The sequence below is a fragment of the Peromyscus californicus genome, unplaced genomic scaffold, assembly GCF_007827085.1.
Source record: "Peromyscus californicus insignis strain IS unplaced genomic scaffold, ASM782708v3 Scaffold_5__1_contigs__length_169319896, whole genome shotgun sequence".
NCBI lineage: Eukaryota > Metazoa > Chordata > Mammalia > Rodentia > Cricetidae > Peromyscus > Peromyscus californicus.
In genome coordinates, this window is record NW_026294573.1 from 25750037 (window position 1) to 25772655 (window position 22619).

Here is a 22619-nt window from a genome sequence, read left to right on the forward strand (position 1 = left end):
GAAGGGCTTGCCACAGGAGAAAGTCAAGGCCAGCACTGGCTGACTGAAGCAGAGACAGTCTGAGGGCAGGACGGGCAGCAGGGAGCTGGGCCCAAACTCTAGGTGAGGCTTAGGCTTGTTGGTACTTAGAGTTCCCAAGTAGATGGGCCATTGGTACTAAGGAATAGGGAGTCCTGCTCCCTGCTGCCGGGGGCTGGGCAGGGAGTTATGAAAGAGTTCAAGAAGGCAAGAAGCCCCAGACACACAGGAACCCCTTCAATGGCCCAGGAGGCTCTGAAGGGAGTGGTCTGGTGATGTGTAGACAGCCCCTTAGGTGGGAGCTCTTTCCCGTGAGTCTCCATTCACTGTTTTGGAAGACAAGGTACTGGCCCTGGATTCCCTGGTGCTGGTCTGGTTTGGCCCAGTGTTTGTGAAACAGCTCCAGGAGACACGTCACTCATCTACAGTTCAACTTCCTTTACCTTTTAGAACAAGAAAAGCAAGTGACAGTTGTGGGTGGATCGCAGGGGTCAGGGTGGGTGGCTCCTGGCTCCCAGGCTTGGCTTTTGCCCAGCGCCGGAGGCCCTCACTGACTATCAGTGTGTCTCCTCTGCCCACCCCGTGAGGACACTCAGCCCTGGGAGACTTGGCCCCTGCCTCGACCCCAGTATACTTCCCCCTGACCTTGGCATCCCCTCTGCCACACTGCCCCCTTGGCCCAGCATGCTCCTTGTTGCCTTCCCACCACGGGTGTCTCATCCTCTAGCTCATCTTGACATTCGAGGCCCTAGAGCTGGCCTCGGTGTCCCATACCGCTGTGGCACTGGGAAGGTGTTCACCCTTTCCACACTGTTACATCCCCATCCTCCTCCATCTGTCCTGAATGTTCACCCGGTCTTGCCTCTCTCCTGCATCAGACCCTTCCCCAGGGTAGGGCTTACCCACATGCCAGTGAGTACCAGCCAATGGTGAGGGCTCAGTAGACACCCAGGCCCCGTCCTGCCCCCTGCACCTGGCACACAGTAGGCAGATACCAGGGCCAAAGTCATGGACAGACTTACAGCTGGAGAAGGGTAGAGAGGAGAGGGCTGTGTGGAGCAGACCTGGTGCCCTGGGCAAAGCTTCCCCTGATGTGCCTGGCTCTGCCGCTAAGGCAAGGGCTAGCCCTGGCTACTCAGTGGCCTGGTAGATTGTAGTGTATACTTTATCCCAGCGATAGGACTCTGGGCAAGCCCGCAGCTCCCTAACTGGGTTGGGATCTGGGAAGGCTAGACCCGGCCTTGAATCAGAGATGAGGGAAAGGAGGAGGAGGGGATTGCTTCCCCGGAATCGTCTGGAAGCAGCCTAGTGCCTGGGGCAGGGCAGCCTGCCTCACCCCATCTTAGTGATGAGGAGAGCAGTTCAGGGGCTGCAGCCAGGCCTGCCGCTGCTGTCTCTCAGCCCGAGCAGGTCTCCCTTCTGAAGACTGATGAGCTCTTCCATGGAGTGGGCACAGAAAGTCTACCCTGCTGCTGCCATCCTCCTGGGCTTCTGAAGAGCTCCCCAAGAGGGCACTTGGTAGACGGAGCAGCTAGAAGGCGGGTAGGCTTGCCTTTCAGAGAATTCAGAATCAGTCTCCATGCATTACTTCATTCAATTCCCGTGTGTGCCCATTCCCAAGCTACCTTCGGTTAGCTCCCCAGTCTCCCCTCCCCCATCTCTGCCTTGTCCACTCACGGGGTCACGACCATGCCACCCTCAGGCAGGACACCCCCACAAGCCTACAGCCAGAAGCTCTCTCTTCTCCCTGAATGCACTGGATTTGGAGTCAGGCTGCGGGGAGTGGAGTCTCTGGTATGCTCACTTGCTGTGTGATCTTGAGCCAGTCGCTCTGCCTCTCTGAACTTTTTCCTCCTTCCTAAAAGTGGGCATGGTGAGAGGTCCTGCTCTCGGTGTCAATGTGCCCAGTACAAGGTGGGCACTGGTAACTCGCAGCCTCCTCACTGGTGGTCTGGCTTTGAGGATTTTCTGGGTGAGCAGTCCCAAAGGCCTGGGGACAGTCAGGGAGCTAGGCAGGCCGAGCATTGCTTTTTGTCTGTAAGAGGCTGCCATGCGGTTTGATGGACAGAGGGGAGGGCCTCCTCCTATGCCTTGGGGACCGAAGGCTGGCAGGATGGGAATTGTCCTGGTCACCTCCCACCCACCCCCTCTCTGGTTGAGAGCAAACTCTCCCCAGGTTGAGAGTGAAGAATAAGGCCTCTCACAGCGGCCACTTGCTTCCTTGTGGCCGACTTTTGTTATGCTGAGGACGAGAATTTACAAAGCAAATGGCCTGGGAAAGCAGTTTGAGTAATCTGACTTCCCAACCCTAGCACCCTCGAGGTGTGGCGGGGCCTCTTCCTTCTCTCCAAGCCCCTGTTTCTTCACCTATATGAAGAGATAAGGCTGCCCTTGGTGCCCGCTTATCAAGTCAAGATCACAAAAGGTGATCCCTCTAAAAGTTCTTTCTGGAAACACTCACATTGGATTGTGTTCGTGTGGAGGGCTCTCTCCTCAAACTCCACCGCGATTCCAGTAGGGACTTCTCAAGCTCATTGGAGCAGAAGAGGTCGCAGGCATTCCTTTTTGGTCTAAAGCTGCAATACCAGGTAGGGAAGTAATTTCTGAAAGATGACTCAGTCCACGTGGATAGGAAGCAATGAATAATACCCCTGTGCAGCCGATCCCTGTAAGTCTCTTCTAAACTTATTCTAGAGTCACAGAAAACTCAACCTCCCCCTCCCCTCCCCCCCCTCCCCTTGGCCTGCTCTGATTGAAAAGGCTCTCCAGCCCACAGGCTGCCATGGAACTTGCTAGCGGTAGGGCACTGGTGCTGGTGCCCTGGTCACACTGTGCTGACCCCTGGGCTCCCCAGCCTCCTCCCCTTAAGCACAGCACTCTGACACCCCCAACTTTGCAGGTCAGACCTTGCACCTGTCCACCTGTCCGTGCTTGAATTTTCCAGAGTGTAATTCTTGAATCAAAGGGAATGCTTGGGTCTGTGGAAATTGTTCTACCACGGGCCCTTCAGAGAGACTGTAGCTTTGCCCCATCTCATGTGTTCAGATGAGGATGTCTTCTCTCGGGAGGCAGTGGAAGGGCAAGGATCCCAAACGGGTAGACTTGTGGCTATTTATAAAAGTGTTCTCAGGGTTCTCCAGGTTGTCTCCAGGTCGGGGAGGGTTCTATGTAGGGTCCACGGGGTTGGCTCTAGGGGATGGAAACTGGCCTGGCAGCATGGGCGGTGGGCAGGTACTGGGAGCACTCGGGTCTGAATGTGACCTTTGCCCCTTGAGGTCCTCCCAGGGAGACACTGAATTCCTGACTTTTCAACCTGGGGATGTGGGTCTCTGGGCCTGGTGGGAGGCCCACTTGGCTGAGGCATTTGGGTCCCGAGGGGTAAGGAGATCTCATAGCTGATAGTGACAGTCATTCTCTTCCTGCAGGATGGCCGAACCTCGATTTAACAACCCCTACTTCTGGCCCCCTCCTCCCACCATGCCCAGCCAGGTAAGACTTTCGCTCCCGCTGCCTGCCTTCCGCATTGAAGCTGCTAGTCTTTGCCTGGGTTTGGGCTGTAGATTGCAGCAAGAGGGTCCTAGAGTGTGGCCTACCCACCCCAACCTGGCTCCTCTCCCTTCTGCAGCTGGACAACCTGGTCCTGATTAACAAGATCAAAGAGCAGCTGATGGCCGAGAAGATCCGGCCTCCTCACCTGCCACCCACCTCAGCCTCATCACAGCAGCCACTGCTAGTGCCCCCCGCGCCTGCCGAGAGCAGTCAGGCCGTCATGTCTCTGCCCAAGCTGCAGCAGGTGCCGGGGCTGCACCCGCAGTCTGTGCCGCAGCCCGACGTGGCGCTGCATGCGAGGCCGGCCACCAGTACTGTCACAGGTAGGCTGAGTGGGCGGGGCTGGCAAAGTCTGTAAAGAACATTGGGGCAGGAGCTGGTCCAGGTGGGACTTGGTGGTGGTAGGACCTGACCAGATGAGAACAGAGTGGGCAGGACCCAGGGTTCTAGGGGAAGCTTGGTGGAGGGACTAGTGGGTGCTAGCCATAGCTCCCAGGCTTCCTCTGACCTCGAACTATGAGACTCCCTTCCCAACAGCTGGAAGCTTACTAGGAAAGTGAGATCCACAGAGGACTCAGAACCCTCTAAGTTTCAACAGATAGAAGAGACCAGACGACTTCCACGGAGAAGAAAAGGAAAGACTCAAGGCAGACTTGGGTGGTGGAGCCGGAGGATGGAAGGGCCCTGGCGGAGGGAGCAGTGTGTAGAAGGCCAGAGGGCAGGTTGTTTAGTTGGGGAGGACTGGGGGAGTCTGGTGTGGTAGTGACTTCAGTTAACACCTGTGTGTGTCTAGTAACAGTCTTTCCTCACAGCAGCCTGGTGAAGGGGTTTGCCAGTGCTGAGATGAAGAACAGGCAGTGTTTGGTACTAAATCAGCATCTCCATGCAGTCCAGCCAGCCTGCTGTCTCCATTCAGCAGAGGAGAAAAGCAAGGCAGAAGTCACTGTGGTCCACACTCAGCAGTTTGGACTTTCCCCCGGTAACAGCGGGGAGCCAAGGCTTTAGGAAATCTAGTCTGGTCGTGAGGTGGAGACAGGGTTCTGGGCCCAGCACAGAGGCAGGGAGAGCTTCTAGAGAAGATAGTGAGGTGGACCACACAGAGCTGTGGGGATGCGGAGACGTGGATAGATCCTTACAGTGAGAAGGCGTGGAGAGGCATCTCTGCTGGTCAGGATGTAAAGAGTGCGGAGAGGGAGGTGTGTGGGAGACTCCCAGGGCTGTGCTCCTGGGATGGGATCAGCTGAGGAACAGCTCAGTGTTGAGTAGGTTGAGACTGGGGTGCAGGGGAAACACCCAGGGAGGCTCAGGAGGCCACCAAGGCTGGCTCTGCTCCCTCAGCGGCTCACCTCTGCCACCAGCCAAGTGACTTTCTCCCCCTTCTCTTAGAGATGCCCCCAAATTGTGGGCCTTGTGAGCTTCCCCAGGCCCCAGCTGCACTCTGCACATCTCCCGTTATTATGATTTTATTAAATTTATTTTTTCATTGTAAAAGTAATATTAAAAAAGCAATATAAGCATATTAAGGGAAATTTGGAAAAAGGAACTAAGAAAAAATTACTCATAATCCCCAGTGCCTAACCCAGAATCTTTTTTTTCTTAACCCAGAATCTTAGAGACTCTTTTAAGTGCATTTTTTCCTTTTCCATATTTTTGTTTGTTTTTTAATATGTACATGTTTGCTGTGTGTGTGGCAGGATTGTGTCGATGATTTAACTTTTTTCCTATTTGCCATTCTATCCCAGACATCTGTATTGTACTTTCATTGTAAAGGTAATAACGTGGCCATTACTGAAAACCTAGAAATATCAGAGACCCTGAAAGCAGAGATGTTTAGCCTTGGTTCTGCTATTGTTGCCATTCTTATGTATATTTCCCCTGTAATTTATTTTATCCTTTAATCACAGATGTTTAAAAATGGGTGACTTCACCAAATAAAAGATTCATATAGTTTTGAAGCAGACAGACAAAGTATGAAAATCCCCCATGACCAAAAATTCCCCTCCTTTGTTAAAGAGAACTGTGTTAGCCGGCGGGAGCATCTAGGGTCTGTCTCCCTCCATGTTGGCACACTCATGGTGCGGTGTCTGCTTGTGTAGTTAGCGTGTGCTTTCTGGGGTAGATGGGCCCTTGTGAGCTTGCTCAGTCTGGCATTTCCCTGTGTGCCTCGCATTACAGCTGTCCTGTTTTGGTGGCCGTCAAGGTCCCATTTCCATAAACACAGCCCTTGTTGAGGACAAGCACTTTATATCGTGTGTGGAATCACAGCTTTGTGTGGAAAACCCCTGCATCTTTGTGCTCATGCACAATTGTTTCCTTATGGTGGTTTCTAGAAGTAGAATCAATTGCCTGGTTAAAAGTTATGAGCATTTAAACTTTTAATATCTACTGCCAACTGTCCTCAGTGGAGGCTGCATAAGTATACGTTCCTGCTACCAGTGTGTGGCCCAAATGATACCCACACCAACCCTGGATTTTATTTTATTTTATTTATTTATTTATTTATTTATTTATTTATTTATTTATTTTTTGGTTTTTCGAGACAGGGTTTCTCTGTGTAGCTTTGCGCCTTTCCTGGAACTCACTTGATAGCCCAGGCTGGCCTCGAACTCACAGAGATCCGCCAGCCTCTGCCTCCCAAGTGCTGGGATTAAAGGCGTGCACCACCACCGCCCGGCCCCCTGGATTTTATTTTGATGCACAGATTTTCGCATATTTAAAAAATATAGAGAAATAGATTTTTAAAAATGAGTCAGATGATACATACTAGCATCCTATTTTACCTACTAAAGTTACTGTTGCAGATGTTTGTAGCCCCTTCTTTCCTTCTCCCTGAGTAGTCTAGGCTGGCCTGGACCTGGCCACCGCGAGCTCAGCCTCCCGAGTGCATGGATTCCAGGCAGCAATGACACCATTCCTACCTTCTTCTTTCAAAGAATGACTTTTCGCTTGGGCGGGCACAGTAGTTCACGTGGGAGACCGAGGCAAGAGGTTTAGGACTTCAAGGCCAGGCCAGCCTGGGCTACACGAGACCCTGTCTCAAGAAGCAAAACTAAGTAAATAAATAAAAACTGTCGTTACGGACTTTGGGGGTTTTCTCTTTTAAACTTCATTGCTGTAGGACCAGAAATCAGTTAAGCCATCGCTTTTACAGCTTGCCCTGCCCCACACCACGTTTGTGCATGTCGGCTGTTTATTTTTCCTGGGCGTGCGTACACAGCCTTTTGAAACAAAGATAATGGGAAGTTAGGAAGAGGAGGCTGACCACTGTTTACCCAGCCCTTCCCCAATTTGCATAATTCAGTTGCCTCTGAAATTCTGCTATTATAAATAACATGGAGGTGAATATCTGCGTGCCTGGGACTTTTTCTGTGGTTGGAATTCTCTCTAAAGTGCTTCTTGGTTTCTGTAGTGCTGGGGATCAAACCCAAGGCCTTGTGCTGTACCAGCACTCTACAGTGAGCTGGACCTTCAGCCCTTAAACTGACTTCTTAATCTAACCAGCCTTCAGCTTCTCTAAGGCATTTTACACAGCTGTAAGCTGTCATTTAGTTACCCCTGAATAATAATTTAGGATTGGGACTAGCTCAGAAGGGGAAGAGGACCTGTCAGTCACAGAGCTGGGTGGCTGGTGCTAGCTGTCCTCATCCTGCCCCCATGTGTGTGTCTTCCCAGGTCTGGGGCTTTCCTCTCGGACCCCTGCTGTGAGTACGTCTGAGTCAACTCCAGGCACTGGCACAGGCACCAGTACCCCGTCCACACCTACCACCACCAGCCAGAGCCGCCTCATCGCCTCATCCCCCACCCTCATCTCAGGGATCACCAGCCCCCCCATCCTGGACTCCATCAAGACAATCCAGGGCCATGGCCTCCTTGGCCCCCCCAAGTCTGAACGCGGCCGCAAAAAGATCAAGGCAGAGAACCCAGGAGGTCCCCCTGTCCTTGTTGTTCCCTACCCCATCCTGGCCTCCGGTGAGACCGCAAAGGAGGGCAAGACATACAGGTGAGGGTCTCTCCATACGGGGGCAGGGTGGGGTTGTGGTGGAGATGTGTGCCTAGAGCTAGAAAGTGGGACCCCAGGGGATAAGGGTGAGGAGCTAAGGTTCAAAGAGCAGGGTAGAGTGCCACCAACATACCGGGCCATCAGGGAGAAGGCGGGAAGAGGAATAGAGTTTAGCTCCATCGGTCCAGGGCAGGTAGCACCCTGGAGTTTTAAGAGTCCTGGCTCTCTTTGTCCCATGAGAATTGTCTGGACCATGTCAAAACATCTGATGAGCTTTCACACATGCTACTGCCAAGGCTGGACCTCCAGAAGTTCTGAGTTAGCTGGGTGGCGGTAGGGAGCTAGGCATCTGTACTTGTCAAAAAGTTCCAACACTTTTTTTTTTTTTTTTTTCCAACAAAAAGATTCTAACACACAGCCAGGTCAGAATGACTTAGCCGGTGAGAACCTCCTCCCCCGGGACCACAGGTGTGGCTGTAGGCAAGGTCTTTCCTGGCTTCCCTGTGGTTGTATGTAGCCCTTTTCCCCAGACAGCTGCAGATGTTCCCAGATGTCAGAGCTCCCTCCAGACTAGAAAGTGCCTGTGCTGGAACTTGCCTCTGACTCTCCCGAGTGGATCCCTGTCCCCCGGACTCCACAAGTAGACCCTGCCCCATGCACATGGTCTCTTGGCTAGAGAAGGTCTCCCTGGAGATGGACTGAAGCGGGTGGGGATCTTCCCAGGTGTGAAGTTGCCTCTTGCCTGCAGGTGTAAGGTGTGCCCGCTCACCTTTTTCACCAAGTCTGAGATGCAGATCCACTCCAAGTCACACACAGAGGCCAAGCCCCACAAGTGCCCGCACTGCTCCAAGTCCTTTGCCAACGCCTCCTACCTGGCTCAGCACCTGCGCATCCACCTGGGGGTCAAGCCCTACCACTGCTCCTACTGTGACAAGTCCTTCCGACAGCTCTCCCACCTCCAGCAGCACACCAGGTAGGTGCCTCCCTCCCGTCCTCTGCCGTGCCCCCCCACCCCCAGCTCAGCGCCTGATGCTTGGTGCTGGAACTGCTTCAGGGAGGGGCAGGGGCTTTCAGGGCTCTGTTGCCCCCAGGGTCAAGTCCAGATTCCTCTGATGAGTCTTGTAGTCCATACTGGATAAAGCTCTTCCACTTCCTTGAGCCCTGCTCTCAGTACTGCGCAACCTTCTCATCTCCTGGTCTTGACACTTATCAGTGTCCTTTACTTGAGATATCCTGGCCACCTCCTCTGCACCCCTGGGTCCTGCTTCCTCCATCATAGCTGGTTCAGGTGCAGCTTCTGGGAGCCCATAGGTCCCGAGCATCCAAGGACTGTTTGCCTCCATTCAGTCAGGGGTGGGCCGTCTCATACTTGCCTGTGTGTTTTTCTACTTCCGTCAGTATTTTGGGAGCTGTGGAAAGCAAGGGCTTGGTGTCCTGCATTTCTGTATCCCCCGTGGGTGGCAACGCACACGAGTGTTTAGGCATTTGTTAAGTATTTGTGGAATAGATAGACCTAGTTTGAACAGAGAACATGATTCATCCATTTAACAGACATTGTGGAGCCCCTGAGCTGTGCCAGATGGAATTCTAGGAACAAACCAGACAAAAATCCCTGCCTCGTGGCGTATATAGTCTAAGGTGACTTAAGGAAATCAAAGTGTGTGTGAGGGAGAGTAGAGACTAGCTACAATGAGCAGAGGGGTTAAACAAACAAGTTCGGAAGACTGGAGTCAGTGTGCTCCATGTGCTCCGACCCGAAGTCCAGCTTGTTCATGTGGCTGTCGTGTCTGCAAGCGAGGTCGGGTGTTTCTAGTGTCGACTGGACCAAAGTCAGTGAAGGGACTGTTTGATTGGGGAGCCTGTAACTACTGACAGCTGAGGTGACCCTTTCCTGGAAGGGACCAAAGCTATATAGGGAACTCTGTATTTTATTCTTAGTATTACTCTAAAAATTGTCCTGTGGTGTTGGGAGTCAAACCTATGGCCTCATGTGTGCTAGACAAGGGTTCTACCACTGAGCCATATCCCCAGCCCTGGTAAATTTTGTTGTGATTTTTTTTTTTTTTTTAAGCAGGGATTAAGCCCAGAGCCTTGTGAGTGCTAAGCAAGTTAGGTACCACGGAGCTACACCCCAGTCCTTTTAAAATTTCTCTTTTTCTTTTGAAACAGGGACCTGTTCTGTACCCAGGCCAACATTGAACTTGCTATCTTCCTGCCTCTGCTTCCTAGTAGCTAGGATTATGGTGTGGCCACCAGGCCCAGTAACGTTGTTGTTAGTGTTTATCTGTCACGGTGACCTTTGCATCCTTCATCCCAGGGTGCAAATGTTTTGCCTTGTGTGTTTCTCTGGTGTGGGGCATAATATGTAGGTTTAATAGTAAGAGTGAGGCCGGGCGGTGGTGGCGCACGCCTTTAATCCCAGCACTCGGGAGGCAGAGCCAGGTGGATCTCTGTGAGTTCGAGGCCAGCCTGGGCTACCAAGCGAGTTCCAGGAAAGGCGCAAAGCTACACAGAGAAACCCTGTCTCGAAAAATGAAAAAAAAAAAAAAAAATAAGAGTGAATGACAGTGTGGCCCAGGGCAGGCTGTCAGCTTGATTTCCCATTTCCGTGCCTCCTCAGGCACAGTTCGGACTGTGTAAGTGTGTTTCAGTAATTTTCTGATTTTTGTCATGCCTTGATTTTTAAAAATTTGGCTGGTGTGATGTGCATAGGTGTGCAGGACCTGGTACTGATGAATAAGCAAAGATCTGCTGGTAGCCTGGGTTGTAGAATTATAGCATATGATACAAAATGCTGTCAGAAGACTGCCAAGCTCCTGGGCCAGAATTGTAATCACTGTGTGTATGTGAATTTTTCCCTTATATTATTAGGCATCAGTGTACTGAGAATTAACTGATTTCACCTCTGCCAGACTGTGTGACGGGAGGACGCCTCCCTTTTGGAGACTAAGTCTCAGTGTATCAAGGCTCCTGGATTATTTTCTTGTTTTGTTTTATTTGTCATTATAAAGGAGTAATAACACACAAGTAGCAGAGGCGGGAAGATTGGGAGTTCAAGGCTAGCCTCAGTTACATAGTCAGTTCAAGGCTAGCCTGGGCTACATGAGATACTGTCTCCAAGGCAGAATAAAACCAATCAACAAATGTAAAAAGCCGGGAATGGGGGTGGGTGGGGGGTGGGGGGGGAGAGGCTTTGATGCCACATGATGTGGAACAGGTCCAGCCTTGTGCCAAGGCAGCCTCATTCTCACGAGGTACTGTCATGCCTAATTAAATGAGATTTGTCTTTAAATGTGACATTTCTGGCATGGTCACGGCTACAAATTTGATTTAGACAATTATATCCCGTTAGGAAGGAGAGCAGATTCCTTTTGAGCCTACTTAGGGAACTAATGATGTTAGAAAGGAGGGGGTCTCACTCGAGCAGAGAGGGACCCTGCTAAGCACTGCAATTGTTCTGTGTGGGTTTGTACATGAGGTCAGTCATATGTGTTGTTTCTGAGAGAGGTATGATTTTAAATTTTCCTTGATAATTAGTATATAGGGATGGGAAATTTCTGTAGCCCTTCTCCCACATGGATCTGAAGGGTTAAGTGAAGCAGGTCATCTATTTGGAGACTGTTTTATTCTATTTTGTTAAATATAGCTTCCTAAATGAAGGGTCGGAGACAGACCAAGTCGAGGCTGCTTCTCATGGGCCCTTTTAAAAAATGAAATATTAACCATAATGAAATTAGCTTCATTCACCTTGGTGACAATTCCTTGTCCTCTTACCCCATGTCATAGTCAGTCCACTGGGCTGTGCTGCCCTCATCTAGACTAAAGTCTCAGGCAGTGTCTGGCCTTAGGCTGGTGTCACATTCGAAACACAAGGAACCAAGGTCTGTTCCAGGCTTCTCTCAGGCTTCATTCACTTGACGTTCTTCAGGAAGATTCCAGAAGTTTCTGACCTGCTATTCAGAGCAGAAGCCTTAAGGCAAAGGTGAGCGGGGCCCAGAGGCCTCTTGACAGGACTGCATAATTCTGCCCAGTCCACCGTAAGAAGCAGCGAGATCAAAGGGAGAATAGAATCTGCTACTCAGGGCTCGTGCATGCCACTCACTGTCTAAAGACATGATGCACACAGTAGGGCTCACCTTCAGGGCCTTTAGTTTATCCTGTATAGTTAGTTGAGAAAGGTATTTTACATTTAGAAAGAATTTTTGTGTGTGTCTGTGGTTCAGGGGATCAAACCCAAGGCCTTAGGCATACTAGGCAAGCATCTACCACTAAGCTGCATGCCTGCCCAAGACATTATGTGCATGCATGGGTGGATGATGAGAGGGTGGGTGGTATGTGTGTCTGGTTTATACACATATGTATATGAGCACAATTATGGAGGCCAGAGGATATCTGGTCCTTTCCTGTCTGCTTTAGTCTCTGGCTGAGCTTGGAGTTAGTCTGGCATCCAGCCAAGCCTGGCAGTCCTCTGCCTCTGCCCCCACCTCCAGTCCTAGGATCATGAGGGTGTGTGTTTAGCTAGATAGATCCAGCTTTCATCTGAGTGCTGGGGATTCATGTAGAAGAAACTGGGACACTTTATTATTCTGAATTAAGGGTCTAGACCTGAGAAAGGCCACCTAGCTCAAAGTTGGCAGAAATGCATGGAAGCATTAGTTAAAAATAGACACAGTTGGGCCTCAGTGGTTAAGAGCACTTACAGCTAGCTCTTCTGGAAGACTTGAGGTGAGTGATCCCCACCACCCACATCAGGTGCCCACAACTGCCTGTAAGGCCAGCTCCAGGAGGATAGAATTCCTCTGGCCTCTCTGTGGGCACCTGCACTCACACGCGCGCGCGCGCGCGCGCACACACACACACACACACACACACACACACACACACACACACGCACACACACACACACACACAATACATCATTTTTTTAAAGTTAATAAAAAGAAAATAGATACCGTAGCAAGAAGTAATAATGATTAAGAATTCGGTTTTTTTTCATAAGTAGACTTTGTTTAAGCATATTTAAGAATGAATATGGGAGGGCTCATATTTGTAACCCCAGCTCTTGAGAGGCAGGAGGATTGCTGAAAATTTGAGGCCAGCCTAGAGCTGCAGAGTAAGATCTGCTGAAAGTCAGTAAACACGCGAAATGGGGAGGAAGAAAGTGAGCGAGAAAACAAAACAGAAATGAACTGGCCCTTGAAGGGGACTGTTTTGCCAGAATATTCCCAGACCCTGGGGATCGCTTCTGTTTCTGAGGGCTTCTTTCTTTCTTTCTTTTTAATCTCTCTCTCTCTCTTTCTTTCCCTTGTTTGTGTGACTCAAGTTTGAAATAGGCAGGAAACAAAACAGCATGACAAGAATCTGTCAACACTTAGGAGATAATTACAAGTCACAAGGCACCAGCACATACAATTAAGCACCGAGTCTTAACCAAATGGCAAAGAGATGGGTTTATAAGGCTCCCCAGCCCCAGGACCCCTAGACAACCACCAGATCAAGGAATCAACCCCGTTCCGTCTGCAGAGACCATGTCCTGTCTTCCTGCCCTTGACAACCAACCCACCAGGGCCTGTAAGAAACCCAGCCTGAACTCCCAGTGTTACTGCCAGGACGGGAGTGAAAGAGGGCAAATCCAGAGCAGAAGCTGTGCCGGACACACCACAGATGCACAGTCAGCAAAGGGCTGTGCCGTGCACCCTGGGAGCTGAAGGAGCTGTCCCCAGACCACTGTTGGGATGCTCCTATTTAGTGACGCTCAGAAGAAACTTGTGTTTGAAAGGGAGGCACATGTGACGAGCAGATGACTCCCAAACTGTCCCACAAGCCCAGATTCGGGACGATCATCTGACTAAATGATACACACCCCATGCATGTATCAGCATTGTAAGCAGGACATTCTCTACTGTGGTCTGTTTATGGTGGGCTCACAGCACGCGTCTTTCGCAGTTGTGACAGAGAGATGCACACGGGAAAGGTACCACATGTCTGCAGGTACCAGGGTGTGAGAGTCGGGGATGAAGCTGCTTCAGGAGGAATTGAGTACAGAAGGGGGCTCGGAGTCTGTCTATTTATGGAGGCTAGTGCCAGACAGGGTGACACTACCTGTGTGTGTTTGCTTATGCTGGGTGCAAACTGTCTCTTGGGTTTGTTTTTCTTTGCCTGGCTGTGTGATGTGATGTACATATATAATCATAACCGCAGCTGGGAACAGTGTCATTTGGCTTTCTTGAGTCTGATGACAATAATTATAATATTAAGAACAGCTATTCAGCATCAAAGGGCTCCTGTGTGCTTGACACACAGCGCTTTAACACGAGATGGGCCCGGAAGTCTTTATATGGGCTCAATGTGTGTCTTTCTAGGAGAGAATGAAAAAAGCCACGGAGAGGGATTCCCGCTCCGTGAATATTGACTTTCGCTATATCTACCCTTGTTTTAATTATGAACTACAAAGTGGGTCGAGCCATTCAGTGGAACCTGAGGGTGGAAGTGGACCAGCTGGGTGTTGCGGGGCCTCATGTCTGCCATCCCAGCACATAGAAGGCTGAGGCAGGAGGAATGCCTTGAGTTTCAGACCAGCTTGGGCCAGAGTGAGACCCTCAAAAAATAAAACGAAAAGGAGGCTGGTGAGCGGGCCCGGCTGGTCGAGGTGCTTTCCAGCAAGCTTAGTGACCTGGGTTTGGTCCCTGCAGCCCACGTGGTGGAGAATCAGTTCTCCTAACACTGTGAAAGTGCTGTGGGAGCAGCCTGGACCCCAGGTGGAAGGGAGGGGGTGTTCTGGGTCTGGTGTGGAGGGGGCGAGCATTAGGTAAGAGAGCAGATCTGGTTTTGAAGTCCCCACATGGGGCTGGGGCATGGGGGGTGGGGAGCAGGCAGGGCACCAGTTCCACCGACTTTCCTTGAAGAGGCTGAAGAGGGGCCACCTGGGGTCAGGGTAAGTGTCCCCTCTCACAGATGTGGGAGTCAAGGCTGGAAACTCTGCTAGCGGGATGATGCTAGGGACAGGATCCTGGTGATGGGCGTGGCCTGAAATTCAGGGCCGGAATCTGAGAGCTTTGTGCATAGTGGGAAAAGGCAGCCTGGTCCTTTGTCCAGTGGCGAATGGTCAGTCTCCTTGAGTCCCTTTCTGAGGCAGTTAGTGGTTAGAGGCAGGCCTTGGCCCCGAGGACCCCCATTATGACCCCACTATGACAAAGCCTGTGTGTGTGGACCTGCCCGTGAAAGAGGCACGGAAAGGTGGACTATCTGGGACGAGTATTGAAAGGCCCCACATGCCAGCCAGAGGGCAGAGGCCTTCCTTTCTGGTAGAGGGAACAGAATGGACAAAGGCTCAGAGGCTTGAGGCTGTGTGTGCTCTTGAAGGAAGGGGGATACAGGAGACTGAACGTGAAGGACCCAGAAAGCTGGGGCAGGGCTGGAGATTGCTGAGCTTGGGCACCACCAGGGCAGGCCCCAGGGGTGATAACATAGCTGAAGTCAGAAAGAGGGTACCGAGGCTGAGAACCCAGGGAGAAAGCTGGATAGTTGGCATAGTTGGGTGGATAGAGGCCAGTGGGGTAGTTTGCTGGTCAAGATGTTTGGTGTATCTCTACAGAAGAACCTAAGTCCTTAGAGGACTGTCTGTTAGTCAGTCAACAAACACTCAAGAAACACCTGGACAGGAGGCTGATGATAGAATCATATTTCTGATGTTAGTGGCTAACTTTTGAGCTGTCAGGCTGTTTATTGAGGCCTTCCTGAGCAGAACTTGGGTTAGGCACTGGAGAGGTAGCAGTGGATAAGACCAAGGAGGTCGTGCTTTCATGGAGGGAGCCAAGAAAACAGAACTGCCAGGCCACGGTGGCACACACCTTTAAATCCCAGCACTCGGAAGGCAGAGCCAGGCGGATCTCTGTGAGTTCGAGGCCAGCCTGGGCTACAGAGCGAGATCCAGGACAGGCACCAAAACCACACAGAGAAACCCTGTCTCGGAAAACCAAAAAAAAAAAAAAAAAAGAAAAAAAAAAAGAAAATAGCAAACAGAGACCCAGCACTGACAAGGAGGTTGCCACAGGGATTTGGGGGAGTGAGAAACTGGCCAGACCAGCGGCAGAGGGCAGGGAACGGTACGGCGGCCTCTGTAGGACCACTAGAGAACGTGAGAGGTGGACACAGGTGCTGGGCAGCAGAGGTCTAGCTGCGGCCGGCCAGGCAAGGGCTTGGGGACTGGAGCTGCCGGGGAAGTGTCCGAACCACTCCCTCACGGGGGCTGCTCTTGCAGAATCCACACAGGCGACAGACCCTACAAGTGCCCACACCCCGGCTGTGAGAAGGCTTTCACTCAGCTCTCCAACCTCCAGGTGAGTGCCTCCCTGCCTCCTGCCCCCCAGGCGCACAACTGTGTCCCCACGTCCAGAGGGCCAGGAAGGGGGCGGATTGGGGAGAGTGGCCGCCCCGTGACCTCCTTTCTATGCTCTTCACAGTCTCACCAACGCCAGCACAACAAGGACAAGCCCTACAAATGTCCCAACTGCTACAGGGCCTACTCAGACTCCGCCTCCCTCCAGATCCACCTCTCCGCCCACGCCATCAAGCACGCTAAAGCCTACTGCTGCAGCATGTGTGGGCGGGCCTACACCTCGGTGAGTCCTGCTGCCTGGCCCCAAGCTCCAGGGCCTAGATTCTGCTCTTCTGAGCTAGGGAATCCTACTTGGGGCAGCTGTAATCCCTGCCAGAGCCACCAGAGGGCACAGTACCATAGCCAGAGCTACCCATCCTTCAGGGAAAGGTGGCCAGAGATGGGTCCTGGGCAGGGGAAAAAAAAAAATCTTCCAAAGAAGGGCCTTGGGTACTCAGGTAACTCAGTTGTGTGCATGTTTCTAGTTCTTTAATTATTCTGGTACCAGGCCCCCATAGCCAGGAGTATTCATGAGTATCAGTCTCCTCCTCTCTCAAGTGGCTCCTTACAGGGCAGCTGGCTGACAGGGGTATCAGGGAGCCAGTGACTGTTTCTTCAGTGTCCACTGGCCACTGAGTCAGGCACTGAGGAAGCAGGAAATACCGATCAGACATGGAAGTTAGGGACCCCTGATGGAGACAGGGAGTAAATACATAATTGCACATACACTGTGGTTACTGCTTCCAAGCAGCACGGTTCCGTTCTAGCCCCACATACCCTAGGCAGGATGCCCCTCTGTGGCTGGACACTTCCCTGTGTCTAGTAGGACATCCATCAACCTCTGCATCTACCCATTGAGTGCCAGTAGCATCCTCTCCTCCCCAAGATGAGATCACCAGAAATGTCTCCAGACACTGTGTATGTCCACTAGAGGGGCAACCCTTTTTTCTGTCACAATAACAAAATACTTAAGATAATTGATTTTAAAAAGATGAAAGGTTAGTTTTGGCTCCTGGAGTTGGAGGTTTCGGCCCATGGCCGGGTCCTCACATTTGCTCAGGAGGCTTGTCACTGACAGTACTATGTCTTCAACTGCTGCTCTCTGAAGCAGAACCCAGGCATCCTATTATTTTGTTTGTAAAAATCTTCATGTCTCACCAGGCAGTGGTGGTGCACACCTTTAATCCCAGCATTTGGGCGGCAGAGGCAGGCGGGTCTCTGTGAGTTCAAGGCCAGCCTCATCTACAGAGCGAGATCCAGGACAGGCACCAGAACTACACAGAGAAACCCTGTCTCAAAAAAACCAAAGAGATAGATAGATAGATAGATAGATAGATAGATAGATAGATAGAGACTTATATTGCCCTGGGTCAGTGTCTTTTAAGCCACAGCCTCCCTCCCCGCCCGCCCTTCCCTCTGCTGTGTGCTCACTGGAACGATTCCTGGCTTGGCTGTTGCTGACTTCTTCTGGCTTATGTCGCAGCTGGCCACGTTCACAGGCTCTCTCTGCCTGACTGCCCGTCTTGAGGTGTGAGGCCTGGAGTGGCAGCCAGGGACAGGGTATGTGTGTTACCTTGCTCCTGGCCAAGGCCAGTGGAGGATGTGGGCATGCAGACAGCCCAGGTCACATCACGCATCTAATCATGATGCCTCAGGGCAGGCATAGTAGAGCCCGTGGAGCATGGGGATGACTCCGATGTGGCCTCACCCCCAGAGGACCAACTGGAAGTTTACAGAGGCAAGGATTCCTGCTTCCAACTGGAATAAAATGTTGAGGCTGGGGAAAGAGTGGCCTCCTTGTCCCTCACTGTATGCCAAGGGCTCTAGGTGATGTCCTTGCTTCTTATAGAGGATGAAACGGAGGCTTGGGAGCAGGTTGCGGGAGATGACTTGTCCTAATGCTAAAAAGATGGCAGAACTCAACTCCACCCAAGCCCCTGCCTCACAGGAGACACGACCAGATACAGACGTGGATGTAGGGTGTGATGGCACCCAGGGCTGGGTTCACACTGTATATCTCCCTACAGCTGTTGATGACGAGCTACCGGCTTGGCCCTTGGGAGGTGCAGGGTTTGGGATGGGAACTGTTGGAGGTGAGCCTAGTTGCCCGTCAGCCTTGTCCCACACCTCCAGCCAGCACGGAGTAGGACTGGACTCCAACAAAGAGCAGAATCACCCCCAGCAGCAGCAGCACCCCTAAAACCCATCCCATCGAGCCAACTGAACCCCAAGGCTGTGGCTGCAGCCCCAGCTGGGCTGCCCTCCCGTGGCCGCTTTGGGAACTGCAGCCTCTGTTGTGATATCGTCTGCGTCTTCCATCTATCTGCCTGCAGGAGACCTACCTGATGAAGCACATGTCCAAACACACAGTGGTGGAACACCTGGTGAGCCATCACTCACCCCAGAGGACGGAGTCCCCCGGCATCCCGGTGCGAATCTCTCTGATCTGAGCCCACCTGTGGCGCCGCCCCGCCCACTTGGCCGACCCAGACCCAGGCAGCACCCAGCCTAACTCCTGCTGGGCCTCCAGGAACCACCAAGCTCTCTCATGACGACCTTTCCAACCTGCCAGAAAGCTTGGTCCACAGAAGCCCTGCCTGGTCCGGCTCCTGGGCAGCCAGGCCAACTGCAAGATTCTGGATGGACTGTTCTGGTGGCATCCAAAGACGATCTCAGAGCACTTTGAACCTGTCTGTTGGGTTTTCTTTTTGTTTCCCTTCCCTCACTTGCTTCACTGTTTTCTTTTTTTTTTTTTTAAGTTTGTTTTGGAAATAACAAAAAGGATATTTATTGGCCAGAATGTTGGTGCTGCTAAGAACGAGAAATTAAAAGGACTGGACAGACGGATACAGAGAACCAGAGGGCAGCGTGGGACCTTCTCTGGCCATTGCCTCAGGTCTTGAGGGGAGGCTCAGGCCTGGGGTTCTGAACTTCAAAGGGGACCCTCCCCCAGGTGGGAGGATACAGGAGACAGCTGGAATGAGCCCTTCAGCCCCGTCGCCCAGCTCAAACCGCCTGAGCCTTGTCCTAGCCTTCCCTGGGCAGAGGGCTCGGCAGCTGCCAGGGCTGCCTGGCTTCAGGGCATGGAAACAAGAGGGGTCTGGAGAGCCGCGGGACCAAAGGGTGCAGTGACGGCTGGGTGGCGAGCCCAGGGAAGTGGGTTGGGGAGGTGCCTGGTGAGGCCCGGCTCCTCCCCTGCTGCCCTGAAGACCACCCCAGTCTACCTCGGTGCTGGCCAGGAAACCTATCGGCTACCTCTCCCACCACTGCAGACTGTGGGCAGGGGGATGGGGATGGAGTGGGTCTGGGGCTAAGACTTCCTTCAGAATTCCCTCCAGAAGGGGACAGTGCCCAGGGAGGGGTTGTCTTTCTCGCCACAGAAGAGGACTCCCCAACCCAGACCCCAGGCCCTGCAGCAGGGATAGGATCCTCCAAAGGAGGTCCCAGGAGCAGACCCTGCCCCCAGTCCCCCCAGACATCCCAATCCGAAAGCCATGCGTGTCCATGTATATAGGAACTATGTACAGAGCCCAGAGAAGCCCTTCCACACCCCCCAGAGAAGAAAACTAGACAAAACTCATCTATATATTCTGTATCTGGAGTCCGTTTGAATATTAACTGTGTTATTTTTATACACTTTTTAAGCCTTAACTCGCCATTGATTTACCAGTTTAACGTTTCCTGGGGTTTCTTTTCCACGGGGGTGTTCTCTGCCCCCCACCCAATCCCTTTGTTTGACTGCGTCTGATACTCAGTATTGTAGCTTTTCGTCTGCATGTTACTACCCTGTAAATACGCTGTTCCAATGCTGTTAACACCCTTGGCTTTTTTTTCTATGGGACCTCCAGGCCACCATATTTAGAAATAGTTACCTTATTAAAAAAGAGAAAATGGTCTGTGGCTTCTCAGTCTGCATCTCGGTGGCAGGGAGGCGAGGGCAGGTGGCCCTCGGAGCTTCAGGAGAGAAGCCGACGTGCTGTTTAAGGAAGGGGGTGAAGCTAAAGGAGTCGGATGTGGGGGAGGATCACTAAAGGGGGCCAGAGTCGAAGGGACGCAACCCCTCCTGCTCTTTGTATGTTTCTGATGTGAAGAATAAACTGAACCTACACACCCGGGTGGTGGAGGTGTACGGAGTGCATGGTGCTGTGTCGGGTGCTGTGGGGGAGAGCAGGCTGGACCACCTCTGCCCTGCTCCGCCCCAAGGTTGGGAAGGGAGGCCAATGGCCACGTGCTTCGTGCTGGCATGCTACACAATGCCCCGTGGAAGGGGCTGCAACCCAAGAGAAGCATTTTGTGTCCAGTTGAGTGGCAGGGATGTTGCGCATACCCGGTTTTTCTAGTTTTGAAACTTGTGTTAGGTATTCTAGGTTCTGTTCCCCCTGCCTTCTGGTCGTCCATCACAAGAGCCTGTTCTAGTGTTGGAGATACATTCACATACGTTTTTCTCCATGGTGGAGTCAGTGTGTTGATGTCTCGGAGGGGCAGAAGGGAACTATAAGAGCAAATCCTCCCAAGTTTATCAAGGTTGGCCTTGCGAAGGTGTCCTAGTGGAGACAGGTGACCCAGCTCCGGTCACCACGGAGCCTCTCTGAAGTACATCTCCCCAGGAAGGAAGCAGAAGGTGTGTTAGATACCCGGGAGAGTTCGTAGGAGGACTGATTGCTTTCGGCTTACAGTTTTAGTCCACCGACTCTTGGCCATCAGGTTAGGACTGAGGCTTGAGCCTTGAGGAGAGCGGGCTGTATAGAGGACATGCTCACTCTGTGGCAGCCAGGAAGTAGAGAGACAGAGGAAGAAGTGGGGACAAGACATGTCTTCTGTTGTTTCTGGGCCTGTGTGGGGCCAATCAAGCATCGGTGTTGAAAGGTGTGGAGGTGGGGACCGGAAATGGGCAAATGCCCCGCCTGGCTGTAACACGAGTGAGCTCCAGCAGTTTGCAGCAGTACGCCCATCCCCTCTAAAACCCAGAGCGCACAGGGCTTTGTTTTCAGTCCTGTCCTCATTCTGGGCTCTGTTGAAACTTCTACTAACTTGTCCAAATTCTTCCCACAAACTCTTCCCAAAGGCTGCAGATAGTCACAGCGATGGCCTAGTTCTCTGGTAGAAATTGTTTTGTGTGCAGACGTTTCATCCTGTGACAAGTGGCAGATGGTTTACAGGAGGCGAGATGGGCTTGGGTCGATGGTTTCTGTCAGCCGCACCGCCCATGGCTGGCTGGTTCCATTGTTTCGGGGTCTGTGGGAGGCAGAGCATCCCCATGGAAGGGCTTGGAAGAGCACAGTTGCTCACCTCAGAGTGAGAGAGACAGAAAGGTGTGAGAGTCACCATGCCCTTCAGAGGCCTCTCGGGGGGCCTGCTTCCTCCAACCAGGCTCCCCCCAAATGTCAGCAAATCATGAGTGTGAATGGATTAATCCAATGACTAGGTTAGAGCCTTCAAGCTACAGTTGTATCTCAGGAGTTGGCTCCACCCTTGAGGACCAAGCCTTTTGGGGGTGCACTTCATATTGATGTGATATCAATGTTTTACCATTGAACCAAGAATGGATGAGCGGGTGGTCTTGCACAGAACCACCATGGTTTTGGTAACCTTACAGGCCTGGGGTCTTCCTCTAAGGTTGACCTTTGTGTTCTGCTGTGATGGAAAGAGCGGGACTCTGGCAGCCCTATCTGTCACGTTACCTCATTACCTATGTTATCCACACTTGATTGGCCAGAGGTGACTCAGTAAGTACACACACACACACACACACACACACACACACACACACACACACACACAGAGGCAGCCAGTGGTACAGCAGCTGCTTGGCTCATAAGAACAGATGGTACACATCTCTTCCCAATTACACATTCAGGAGTGTTGGTGGCTTGTCCTCAGCCATGACGTGTCCGCGTGTCCACCAGTGTGGCGGCCAAAGGCTAACCCTGAGTGCCAGTCTTCAGGCTCTGTCCACTTCCTTAGTCTTTACTTTTTTTTTTTTTTTAAGATTTATTTATTTTGTATACAGTGTTCTGCCTGAAGGCCAGAAGAGGGCGCCAGATCTCATTACAGATGGCTGGGAGCCACCATGTGGTTGCTGGGAATTGGACTCAGGTCCTCTGTAAGAGCAGCCGGTGCTCTTAACCACTGAGCCATCTCTCTTTTTTGAGCCAGGCTCTCTCGTGTCCCGGAGGCTCACTGACTAGACTGGCTGGCCAGGAGCACAGGAACCTGCCTGTCTTTGTCTCCACAGCCCTGGAGTTACTGCTACTCACCACACTCAGCTTTTTGATATGTGCTCTAAGGATCGAACTCAGGTCCTCACACTTGCGCAGGAAGTGCTTGACCAACTGAACCGTCTCCTGTCTTCTTGAAGAGCCAGAGGCTAAGTATTTACCAGCTCGTCATTGTATGGCGCTGCCTCTCCAGTCAGCTTCTCCACTCCATGTGTCAGGAAGAAGTTAGGAGATGGTAGACAACTGTACTGGAAGACCCTAGAGACGAGGTGCTGGCGTGGCTGTGTTTGGCCAGACTCAAGCAGAAGAGAAAGGAGGCAGAGTTTGTGGCCAGAGAAATGACCCCAGGAGACTAGAGCAGTGATTGCCTCAGTTCCTGAGACTTTCGGTCTTCAATCTCTTGCCATATTTCATTTCCTGTTTGTTCTGGTCCTCTAGTGGTGTGACAGTGACTAAG

General features: G+C 51.9%; 1 protein-coding gene across 4 annotated transcripts in view; it reads left to right on the plus strand.

Moving 5' to 3' along the window:
• Window positions 1-19840, plus strand: part of Znf362 (zinc finger protein 362) — a 32437-nt gene extending 12597 nt beyond the window's left edge. For all 4 annotated transcript variants that reach the window (XM_052715538.1, XM_052715542.1, XM_052715540.1 and 1 more), the window contains 7 exons: window positions 3444-3507; window positions 3644-3890; window positions 7240-7567; window positions 8316-8540; window positions 15828-15906; window positions 16030-16188; window positions 18278-19840. In XM_052715538.1, coding sequence (XP_052571498.1) covers window positions 3444-3507; window positions 3644-3890; window positions 7240-7567; window positions 8316-8540; window positions 15828-15906; window positions 16030-16188; window positions 18278-18394 — 1219 coding nt within the window. In that variant the 3' untranslated portion in view covers window positions 18395-19840. The remainder of the gene's footprint in view (window positions 1-3443; window positions 3508-3643; window positions 3891-7239; window positions 7568-8315; window positions 8541-15827; window positions 15907-16029; window positions 16189-18277) is intronic.
• Window positions 19841-22619: the final 2779 nt, after the last annotated feature.